Below are 12,505 nucleotides of genomic sequence, written 5' to 3'. Positions count from 1 at the left end.
TGGTGACTGTCTGTTTTATCGCAGTAGGGGGCTTCAGTTGGCCTGTGCTATGTTTCAGGATTTGCTGACTAGACCCACTCTTCCTACCTCTTACCTCTCTGAGTGAGTTCTGCTGTTCTCTTTGCTGTCTTCCCCACAGAACCAGTCTTTGTCCTGTGAGGCGAGGCTCATTCCTGTCCTCGCGCCTGCTTGCTGTGAGTGGACAGGAGTGCTTTTCTCATGATAAGCCTCCTAACACATCTCTGGAAGTTTTCCCAGTTGTCACTTGCAGTGAGGTGTACTTTGACCTCCGTGGCTTTTCTCCACAGCACTTAGTCTGTAGGATACAATTTAACTTATTTATTATATATATTCTTGCTGACACAGAAGTTATGCGTAGTGTTATCTAAAAGAGCAAAAGAAAAGATAACCTAGATATCTAACTATTGGGGAATTTCTAATAAATTATAGTACATTCTTAGTATGTACTTTAGACATTAAAAGAATGGGCAAAAGTGTCATAAATACAGTGACCTGGAAGAATATTTGTGACATACTGTTAAGTAATTTTAGACCTCTAAGTAAAAGAATCTGCAGTGCAGTTGAAAATGTTAATAAACATGAATATACAAAATGATTATTTTCAAGAATCCTCAGATTTTTTTTAAGCTTTTAAATTTTGCATTCTGAGACTACATTGGACAGTCTAAATCAATAATGGTTTTTAAGTGAGGAAAAAGAAACTTAGTAAAAACTGAAAGTAAGCAGAAGTAAAAGGATTTTCCCTGCATCACTCCATAGTTGTGCTGACACCACACTTACAGGTGGAATTATTTGATAATAACTAGCAAAGGCCTCTTCAACTCTAAGGAAATATACATGCTTCCTTTAGTTAATTAGTTAATTCAAAGTCTTAATTGTCTTTCAGGTTAGATCTGGAGCCAATGTTCTCATTTGTGGTCCAAATGGATGTGGAAAGAGTTCCCTCTTCCGTGTTCTTGGTGAAGTATGTACAAACTGGTCTCCAGAGCTTGTGTCTTACTTTGTAGTGCTCTTAGGTAACGAATTTCACGGGCACTTCTGTCTTCTCTTTGCGTTTATAGTTATGGCCTCTTTTTGGAGGGCGTCTTACTAAACCTGAGAGAGGAAAGTTATTTTATGTTCCTCAGGTAAGACTTTGAGCTATTTTGTAACCTTTAAGATCTTTTGGTTTAATATTTTAAAATGTACGTTTAATGACTCTTGCTGTGTCATTATGACTACTAACTAGCGACCCTATATGACCCTGGGAACACTGAGAGACCAAGTGATCTATCCAGATGGAAAAGAGGATCAGAAGAAGAAGGGGATATCTGACCAGGTAAGGGGGGATTACATCCTACATTCACCGAGCATGCCCCACTCAGATTCTTTGTCATTTTAAACATCAGATAGTGTGGCCTAATCTGAAGCCTTCCAAACCATTGTCACAACTTTCCAGGCGGTGGCAAGAAGATAGCTGCTTTGCTTAAGTATTATATATGGCTGTGTGATATTGTTATGTCTTTAAGCTATCAGACATTGTCTCAAGAGCAGTATGGCTAGAGACTGACAGCTCAGGTCAGCTTTGTGCCATTTTTTTCTGAAGAGACCTAGCTTTCTAAGTGGTTGGCCATGGAGTTTCTGAGCTAGTCTAAAAAATAAGGACAGCTTCTAATAATCAACTTCTGGTTTTTTTTTTTTTTTTTGGTCTTTTATCTTTGTATAAAGGTGCTGAAGGAGTACTTGGATAATGTGCAGTTAGGTCATATTCTTGAACGTGAAGGAGGCTGGGACAGTGTTCAGGACTGGATGGATGTACTCAGCGGAGGAGAGAAACAAAGGATGGCGGTCAGTATTCTCTGGACTGATAGCAAATGCTTGCTTAGAGTCACTGTTAGAACCCGAAGTTTGACTAAGCTTAGCACAGGTTTTGTCTTGCTCAGCAGCTATTAAAGTACTAGTTTAAATTGTAAATAAAAGCTCTAGGAAATGTTTAACTTCATATAAATTGGGGATCTGAAAACGTGTTGTTCTGTGAAAGGGGAAGCTATAGATCTGTTTATGTCCCATCAGTTCATGTCTGTAGAAGTCCGGAGGACACTTCCTGGACGTTGACCCTGTGAGGACGATTAGATGGCGCCTTCATCTCCTCCCTGGTCTCGCTGAAAAGCTGGAAGGGAGCTCTAGAAACATTAGTTCTTCACTCTGCCCTTTGTCCTTTCCTCCCTTCACTTTATGTACAACTTAGTGTCCCGCTCACTAACCTACTCTCAAGTTAACTTTCCTAGTACAAAGAAGAACTGGAAAGATACGGTTTAAAATGTTATCTTGGAACAGACAGATTTTCCCCCTACTTCCCAGCACTTATCTTCCAGTATACCATCCCCCCCTCCTTATTTTCCAAGCCCGCAAAGAACAGCCCATTAAGCTTTGAGCAACAAATGGCTTTTCTAGCTCCAAGTTCCAAATATTTCCACTGCCCTTCCAAAAGACAACATGATCAGTTCCACTGTAGCAAAACCCTACTGTACTATTTCTGCCCCAGTTTGCTTTTGGTTATTATAAACACATGACTGAAACCAATCTGGAAAAAAACCTTTATTTTAGCTTACATGTTACACTTCATTGTGTAGTGAAATCAGGGTAGGGACTCATGGTAGGAGCTTGAAGTAGAAACCACAAAGGCATGCTGCTTACTGCTTGCTCAAGGATGGTACAGCCCCAGTGTAGGGTCTACCTACATCAGTTAGTAATCGAGAAAATAGGCTATAGAGTGGCTTAGTAGTTAAGAGTAGGTTTGATGCCTAGTACTCACATGATAGCTCACAACTCTAGGTGACTCTAGAGGTCTACATCGGATGTCTTGCACATTTACTTTTTCAGACGGTCTTTCATTGAATTTGGAGTTCTTCAGTTGGCTAGGCTGACTAGCCAGTAGAGCCACAGGATCTGTTTTTCTGCCTTCCAGTACTGGATTACAGGTGGATGGCACCACACCCAGCTTTTTTTTTTTTAACGTGGGTGCTGGGGATTTGATCTCAGGTCCTCGTGCTTGCATAACTTACTTTACCCACTGAGCCACCTTCCCAGTCCCAATCTTTAGTTTTCTTACATACTACTTTACCTCTCAGAAAAAGAACTCATTTTATACTAGGAAAAGAGAGGCTATTATTCAGCTAATTTTTTATTGCTTAGTAGATGATAGTCAATATGCCAAGCAGATTACAAAGGCTAACACATTATATTTTTAAAACAGCCCTATGAAGTAAATAATCACTGAATATCCCAGTCACCTAGGAAACTGCACTTCAGTGGTTTAGGGCTTGCCAGGCAGACAGTTGGTGTTAGAACTGGTGAAAGATGGCTTATCACGCTCAGCTCAGGCAGTATGATGGTTTGAATATTTGCTTTACAATTTCCTTGTTTTGTGGTGACATATAGCCGACAGCAGCATGGATGGAGATAGACATACGCACACGTGCGTGCGCATGATGAGAAAAGAGAACGGCACTTGTAAAAGGCAATTAATGAACTATATCTCTGTGATTGTGTCTGTTTGCTGCTTCCTGTTCCTCACTTTATGCTCATGGGTATAGACCCCCCAAAAAGCACTTTGCCTTAGTCATCTCCTTGATATGTATTTGAATGGAGCAGCAGTGTAAATGTTGGGTATATTGTAGTGGTTTAATCATGATTTCTACTTCAGTGTTTCTTACAGCTCAGGCAAACACACAAAGAAAGGAAAAGTCAAGTGTGCCATATATAGACTGTTGCAATTCCATAAAGCATCCACTTGGACTGAGAGAGTGACGTTGAGCAGACACTTGAAAGATGCCTGGACGAGAGTCAGGCATTGGTACTTAAGAAAGACTAAGCTTGATGTGACAGCACAGGCATGGTCCCAGCAGAGGCAGGAAGATTACCATGAAGTTAGGCCAGCCTGGACTACATAGTGAGTTCTCACCCACCAGGGGCACAGAATGAGAGCCTCTGTCAAACAGAAACAACACAGCAATAAAAATGGAAGGAAAGAAAGGAAAGAGTGACATGCAGAGTCCAAGGCTTAGGACACCATACTTAGGAGGAAAGAAGAGAAAGGATAGTGACATGCGAAGCTATGGACTAGGACCCCTAACTCCTAGTGGTTGAACAGTTGGGAAAGACAGCCCTGGCTGGGATGTCCAGATCAGAGCAGGCAGGAGGAAAACTCTGCAGGACCATGGAGATGAGAGAGGGGAAGCCATGGAGAAGGTTTAGTCAGTGGGTTCTTTGGTTTACATGTGATAGGTTCTCCCTAGTTTCACAGAGAGGGAGCTGGAGGTTGTGTAATCCGGCAGAAGTGAGTGTTCTCTGGGATAAGGGCATGGCAGAGACAGGAACAGCGAGTGGACTTTAAACTCTGAAAAGGAGAGTGCCTGAGAGAGGGAGGGTTAAGACAGGGTCAGGAAGATTCAGCTTCTAGCTCTGAGGGAGAAGAAAGAGGATCTGGGATTTAATTCTGTGGACCCCAGATACACATGCTTAGTGGCCAAGTGGGAAAGCACTGGGAGGAATGAGACAGCAGCAGAAGGGGAGGACTCCCAGTGGCTTCACTCCTACTCTCAAGAAGGGAGTGGTTTGAGTAGCATGCTTCACAGGAGATGATTAATTAGGCTTAGGAACATGCTGCTTGGTTTTGCAACATGGTGATCTCTGTTGGGGACAAGTGACAAATTAGAATAACTGTCCAAGACGGGGATAGACCATTTCCAGAAATATATTTGGAATGTAATTAAGGAAAAATATTTCACATTCCTGCTAATGGAATAAATATCAGGATTAGTGCTCCTGAGTCCATTTACAAGATCAGCAGAAGCTTTCAAAACCTGCACACCCGGGACCAACAGCAGAGCCTTGGCAGGTGCTAGAAGATGATTGGTGGAGCTCTAACAGGTGCCATTGCTTAAGTAACATCTACATCATCTACAATCTGAACTTTAAGGTTTTGTTAAAACACAAAACTTACTTGTCTAGTGAACTTTTATTATTTTAAAACTCAATCTCATCTCACACCAGTTTTTGTTTTTCTCTTAGCAGTAAATATTTCCCACACACTGTATTTCTCCCTTTGTTTAAGATGACAGTGAAAACAATTTGTCTTATTTATATTATTTTTATCTCTAGGAGCAGTGGTGCTTTTTTAGTTAGAATAATTTTCACATTTTAGTTTTTTAAGACTCCAAAAAGTATATTAACTGAAGTAAATTTATTTTTCCTTATTAGTTTCATTTTTAGGCCTGCCTCTGTTTACACAGACTGTTTCCTTTTCTGCTTTAGATGGCAAGATTGTTTTATCATAAACCCCAGTTTGCCATTCTGGATGAATGCACAAGCGCAGTTAGTGTTGATGTGGAAGACTACATCTACAGCCACTGTCGGAAGGTAAGTGTCACGCCACAGGTGCTTCACTGCGCACCTGTGTTCCTGTCCAACCAAGCAACGAGATCGTTGCCAGAAGGTAATGCCTTGTATTGCCTTTAAACTGAGTACAAGGAATTATCAATGTATTCTAAATACAACTATAGATATGAACATAGTATAAGGAATTATCCATGCATTCTAAATATCTCTCTTTAGCAATTTCTTAGACATGGAGAGTGTTCAAGTATATCTATATTCACCTTTGACTTATTTCTTACACTCAGACTTAACAAAAGAATTCGTGTCTTTCCTCTGTCCCATCACTTTACGTATAAATCACTTTTAAATCAAGAAAAATCAGTAGTAACCTTTTGGCAGTCTAAAAGCTTTTCATTTCGTGTCTTTATGTGTTGGTGGCATACGTACCTGTGCTTGGGTGTGTTTGCATGTGTGGTGGTGTGCATGCATAGGGTGCACGTGGAGGAGACAGGCTGATTTTGGGTTTCTTGCTGTACAGAGTGTGTGGATTAGTTAGTTTAGCCAGCTGGCTTGCCCTGTCCCTGCATCCTGAACACTGGGATTCCAGGTGGCCCACCACACCTGCCCAGCTTTTACACGGGAGCTGCAGAGTCAAAATCTAGTCCTCGTGCTTGCATAGCGACCGCTGTATCCACTGAGTCCTCGCCCAGCTCTTCTTAGAGTAGCTTAATTCATCTGGTTTATTTTAACTGGACAGTATTTTTACCAGATTTCTTTTGCTTGGCAAATATGAGGCTGGCTATGCTGCCATTATTTAAGCTTGTTCACTAGTCCTGGTGAGTTTTTGTTTTTAGGAACTGCTGCAACCATCTGTACTCTTGTTATGTTGGAAAGATAATAATACATTCTGTTTTAGAGGTCCTGTGTACGTAAATGAGTTACAGGAGTATTTTAACATTTTAAAATCTGTATTTGGGGCATTTACAACAAATAAAAATAATCATATTGAACAAACACACACACACACACGCACACACATTCCGGCCATTTGGAAGGTAGCCGTGGACCAGCAGCATTAGCACCCCTGGCTAAGAGTTAGTGAGAAGTCAGAATCTCTAGCTTTGCCAAGTAGAGCAGCACATCAACACAGTTCCCATGCGAATGCACGTGAAAGGCTGTCGCCGTGGTGACAGTGAAAGGATCCGCAGTAGTCTTCTCCATAGGAAGGCTGGGGCAGCTCTTGTTTTTTGTTTTTGAATCCCCTTTAGTAATTCTTATGTGGTTTTCTGTTTTCTAGGTATTAGAGATCTTTGTAGTATTTTCATGCTTAAGACCAGATAAACTGTTTTTTTAAAAAGGCATTTTCCTGTCGTTTATGTTGCTGCCTCCTATGTTTTAAGGTTGTCTAAATCTATAAAACACATTGCATTTGAGGGAAGAAAAGTCACTTGGGTTCAATGATAATTTAACATGGCCACAGTAGCACTGAATACAAAGAAGCAGAAAACAAGGGAATGAATCCTTAAGTTTAGAGCCTTTAAACCATTTGTTTGTGGATCTAGTATACGTGTGCGTGCCATGCTGCTCATGGTATAGGTCAGAGGACAGTTGTGGGAGTCCGTTCTCCTCCACCATGTCAACCTAGGAATTAAACTCAGCATTAGTGCAAGTGTCTTTACCCACTAAGGCGTCTTGCCCGCCTGAGAATTTTTTTCTAACTACAAAACCAGTGTTAATTTACAAAGGGAATAAAGCATCACTTAATCTCAATTTAGAATGTTTAACATTAAAGAGAACTGTGATGCTGCTTAGCCAAAACTAAGCCATGAGCATGGATTTAATTATGGAAATGTAGCATCTGGTGTTCGGATCTCAGCAATCAACATTGCTTTTGTGTTTTGGCTTAAGTAATTCTAATATACAGTATGCTTACTCTAATTAAGGTCTAATCCAATTACAAAATCAGGGACAGAAAAATATGTCTAAATGGACTTTTGATGCAGTTGAAATGTATGTTTAACAAAGATGATAATGTTCTTATCTTCTTATGCAGGTCCTCATGAATTTGCACATGGCAGCCAAACTTAGGACACAGTTTAAGTGATACCACTTGGTGCCAGCAGAATAATTTAGTCCTAAAGTTTCATGGTAGAAATTATCAGGAATTTACTTAGGTTAATCTTAAAATTATTACAAAATAAAAGTAAAGTTAGGGTGTGGAGAAATGACTTAGTGGTTAAGTGGATTCAGTTCCCAGCATCCACATGTGGCTTACAACCACCTGTAACTCCAGTTCCAGGTCTCCCAAGCATGAGAGGTGTGTGTTGAGGCTCTGATCTAATGTAGTGCTTCTCACCCTCAGATAGATTGGCTGGATAACTCCTAGGCTGTCTGTGCAGGGCCTGTCCTAGGCATTATACTGTTTAGCAACAATTCTGGTGTGTGTCCACCAGATGGCAGTATTGTTCTCAGTATACCAAGAAGAAAGCCTTCAGTCATAACCAAAATGTTCACCAAAGAGAGAAGTCGCCTCTCAGCTAAGACCCATTGATCTCACGGATCTAGGACAACTGTATCTGTTGATGCTTCTCTGAAAACCTGGAGTGCAGTTGGAATCCTGAAAGCTGTGTCAAGACTGAACATTTTTATAATTTTATAGCAAGCTTATTGGATAGCAATACCTGATTCAAACTTACAAAAGATATTTAAACGTTTTGTTTCAATTTTTTCAGTATTTGTACATGTTACTGTAGACACATGCAGAATTCTGTCTTAGAACCTTGTAGAAGAAAGGAATAATCAAAACTTCAGAATGTGTATGAACTTTAAGACACATTCCAAAATAAGACTCTACAATAGGGAATTATGATCCTGCATTTGAAAGCAATTTGGCTGTAGACCATTTATGCTATTTTGTCCCAATTTTAACCTTTTGCCTTTTTGGGGGATGGGGGGTTAAGACAGGGGTTTTTATGTGTGGTGTGTGTGTGTGTGTGTGTGTGTGTGTGTGTGTGTGTAGCCCTGCCTGTGCTAGAACTCACTCTGTAGACCAGGCTGGCCTTGAACTCAGAGAGATCCTCCTACCTCTGCCTCCCAAGTGCTGGGATTAAAGTCGTGTACCACCACCACCTGGCTACCTTTTGTTATTTTTATGTTACTGTTTTTCATAATAAATCAAATGTAGGGGGATGTATTTTGACATTAATTCTTAACTGTAGCCACTGTACATGGCATTCTAGCAACTTAAATGTGTGTGTGATTTGTGGCTTACTGTTACTGATGTAAATGTAAACCTTTTCTTTGAATTAGGTTGGCATTACCCTCTTTACTGTTTCACACAGAAAATCCCTTTGGAAACACCACGAGGTTTGTATTTCTTTTCTTTTGTGGGATGATGAATGTTTATCTCACATAAAATGTGAGTTTTGGTGACTGGTTTTGGATTTCATGGTGAATGTCACCACATAGGCGTACACCTTAAGACAAAAGGTGATTGAGTTTTATAGTGTGCAATAGGACTGTGCTCAGTGTTACTGTCATCAGTCTTGAAAGCTGTAATGTAAATACACTCCAGCTCTACTGAGGCCAGAGAGCAGTTCTCTAGTGCTGTAAGTGCCTGGTGTGTAATAGCTGTGGGTGAATGAGCTGTGTCATTATAACGCAGGCTTGACACAGAAGAGAAGGTCTTTAAAGTTAGATGGCTGGGGCTAGAGAGATTGGTCAAGGGTTAAATGCACTGACTGCTCTTCCAGAGAACCCAAGTTTAATTCCCAGCACCTACATGGCAGCTCACACATTTCTGTGGCTACAGTTTCAGGGAACCCGATGCCCATGGCAAAAACACCAGTGCACATAAAAGTAAATAAATTAGTTAATTTAAAAAGTTAGATGCCAAAATTTTAGGAGCATTTTCAGTAAAGATCAGGACTATGTGGGGGAGATGGCATAATGCCAACTGTGTTTGAGATGTAATAAAACAGGATCTATATACAGTCACGGCAGTTTACAAAGGTACTGTGCTGAGGTTTGCATTGGTACAAAATTGCTGCATATTCTTGGGAGTGTCCATAAGGTTGGTGGGATGGTGTTGAGAACAGAGTTCTCTCCCTGCCCTCCACTTCTCTAATCTGTCCTCTCCTTTCTCTTTCCCTCCCTGTGCTGGGATCTAGCCCTAGGCCTTGTATTTGTTAGGCAAGAGCAGTGATCATGTGAAGGAGAGGAGCACAAAGAGCAGCTAAGAAATAGCAATACAGAAAAATAAACAGAAAAAAACTAACCTTTATGAATAAAAGTTCACTACCTGAAAATAGGAGGCTTTGTTCTGTGTCTCAGAAGGCACATGAATAGTTCTTAAAGACTTTGAAGTGGAGATTGGTGAGCTGCAGTCCTGAGCTGTGCCTGTGTGGTGACTAAGAAGGGTGCAAGCTTTGCCGTTCTTAGTTACTGACGCTCCCGTCTCTCCACAGTACTACCTGCATATGGACGGTAGAGGCAATTATGAATTCAAGAAGATCACAGAAGACACAGTTGAGTTCGGATCCTAGAGACCATCTCAAGAACTTCCCCTGCTTCCATGAAACAAGAATGCATTTGTTAATGCACAGTGCATTGTAAAATAAGGTTAAGCTTGTTTTTTTTTTCAAAAAAACAAAGCAACAAATTGACTAGATACGGGATAATTGAAATGTTAAAACACTTAATATTGTATAGGATATTGCTAATTGTGTATATGTTGGTTTAATTATTAATTATGTACTAAGAATGTCCTTATTCTTGTGGTTAAAAAACCTGCCTGAATTAAATTGGGCTTAAATCAGTGTAACCTGATTCATCCTGGGATGTAAACCATTTAAAGTCAACTAATTTGACTTTTATGGCTCTCTTTTCTTTTAATGAAGAACCCTATTTAAAACTGGGGTCATTAGCTGTTCTAACAAAGTAGTCTTGAGTTTCATTTCTATATGCCCCATGGTAATGGGAACCAGCCAATCACAATGTATTATTAAAATGTCTCCCATTGGTACAGGACAGCATCTATTACACAGTGGCAGATTTCTTTAGCTGCTGCATTTATTCCTCATACATGCCTTGAGGTGCATTTGACTCCAAGAGAGCCATTTGGGTTTTCTTTAGCTAAATAATAAATGTACACCTCTCAGTGTCTTGAACTGAGTTGTTCTGAAGGTTCTCTGTGGTGGTGTGCAACAGTGTGTGCAGCTGTGCTTACAGCTTGTGGTTACTACACACTACACCCAGTCTTTTCAGTGTGTGGGACGTCCCGGCATGATCGTCCTGTGTCGAGCTCAAGGTCTTACAAGGATCTTAGATATTTGTACAGAGGATCGGACAGGTTCATGAAAAATGTGGTTGTGTAATGGTGACTGCCGTGTGGCTGTAGAGGCACCACAGGAAGTAAGCACACTGAGCACGCAGTGCTATTGCTGTCCTTGTCTGTGATTTTATGTTCCTAAAAATGCTAAACATTATCATGCACATGGGTGAATGACATTTCCTAGGAACTGTCTGGCTCCTGAACAACTGTGTTTGCATCTGGGTTACTGTGTTGAGAAATCATCTCTGGCTCCAAGCACCAAAACTACATGTGTTGTTTGCTTGAAGGAGAGCCAAGACTGAACGGGATCAATAAGTGGTTGTGAAATTAGTTTTATCAAATGGGTTCAGAGAAGGGCAGTTGATAGTCTTGTTTCTGCATAACTCAGAATCACTGGCTACCAAAATAACCTTGATGTGTTGATTCCCTCAATACATCACATTCAGTTTCACCATGTCTCCTCAGCAAACTTGTATACTTATTTTCTGTTCAGATTAAAAAAAAAAACAATTGGATAACCTACACAACTTTTGCTTGTCCTTTTTTATTCTAGTGCTTGAATGCTGACATTCAGAAAGTGTTTTTAGCACCCAGATGGCCTTTTTACAAAACTTTATTAAAGGAGCTTTAAAATTTTTTGTTTTATAGTTTTAGACAGAAAAAAGAAAAAAAAAAACAGGCAACTTAACTGTTTGCAAGGAAAACTAATAAGAAATGAAGACACATCCTCCCAAACCCATATCCAAACCCCATTTGAGCATGACTAATCAGTCTTAATAGACATATACATCTAGAAAATACAGAATTTTTGCAGTCCTGAAGCACATGTAAAGTCCTTTTACTTAGGACTTTCCTTTCTGCCCAGCAGTGTTCGGTGGCTTTCTGTGTTGGTGTTTTCCACCTCTGTAATTAGTCTTATTCCTAAGCATTTGATACTTATTGATTATAAAATCAATTGTATATAACATTTATTTTTATTGATTTTTTTAGCGTGCAAAATAATGGGTTTCATTATGACATTTTCACACAGTCATGTCATTGTGCTTTGGTCATCTTTGCCCTCATTACTCTCCTCCCAGCTCCTCTCTCGGTGGTGTTCCTTCTCCCAAATATCCCCTTCTGTCTGCCTCCCTTCCTCCCTTCCTCCCTTTCTGCTTCCCTCTCTCTCTCTCCCTCCTTCCCTTGCTTCCTGTCCATTCTCGATTACATGTATGAAAATATAATTGTCTTTCTGAGTCTGACATTCACTAATCATGGCGATTTCTAATTCCATCTATTTTCCTGAGAATGACATAATTTCATTCCTTATTGCTGAATAGGACTCCATTGCATATATAAACCACATTTTCTACATTCGTCTGTTGATTAGCATCTCGACTTAGGTATCTTGGCTATTAACATTTCATTTTTTCATTTTTGCCATGATAAAAAGCACAGCTGATTTTTATACATTGACCTTACTGTTGAGTTACATTTTTCTATCCCATCTGCTGTTTGTAACAGTGTGGTGTCAGCATCATCCATGGAAAGGTGAGTCCATGGTACCTCTTGAACTTGTAGAGCTTATTGTGATAAATTTGGAGATTTGGGTGTTGATACAGAAAGAGACTAGGTCAGAAGGGGCTTGACATACAAGTTTTACCTTGATAGTGTGTAGATAGGTTTGCACAAGAGGATGGTACTATGTTGGAGATATGAGAATTTGGATTTGATCCAGCAAGCTAGTCCGCTAGCCCACTGTGGAGGAATAGACAAAGTAGGGCCATCCCTGGGCCGCTCATTCACTTGACTGCA

General features: G+C 40.2%; 1 protein-coding gene across 1 annotated transcript in view; it reads left to right on the top strand.

The window, feature by feature from the left end:
* Positions 1 to 11,233, top strand: part of Abcd3 (ATP binding cassette subfamily D member 3) — a 55,220-nt gene extending 43,987 nt beyond the window's left edge. The window contains exons 17-23 of the mRNA XM_038310792.1: positions 908 to 985; positions 1,083 to 1,148; positions 1,250 to 1,339; positions 1,729 to 1,848; positions 5,317 to 5,421; positions 8,689 to 8,745; positions 9,846 to 11,233. Coding sequence (XP_038166720.1) covers positions 908 to 985; positions 1,083 to 1,148; positions 1,250 to 1,339; positions 1,729 to 1,848; positions 5,317 to 5,421; positions 8,689 to 8,745; positions 9,846 to 9,923 — 594 coding nt within the window. The 3' untranslated portion in view covers positions 9,924 to 11,233. The remainder of the gene's footprint in view (positions 1 to 907; positions 986 to 1,082; positions 1,149 to 1,249; positions 1,340 to 1,728; positions 1,849 to 5,316; positions 5,422 to 8,688; positions 8,746 to 9,845) is intronic.
* The last annotated feature ends 1,272 nt before the right edge of the window (positions 11,234 to 12,505 follow it).

The sequence above is a fragment of the Arvicola amphibius genome, chromosome 14 (genome assembly GCF_903992535.2).
Source record: "Arvicola amphibius chromosome 14, mArvAmp1.2, whole genome shotgun sequence".
In the NCBI taxonomy this organism is placed as follows: Eukaryota; Metazoa; Chordata; class Mammalia; order Rodentia; family Cricetidae; genus Arvicola; species Arvicola amphibius.
This window is presented reverse-complemented; position numbering and strand designations above follow the sequence as displayed.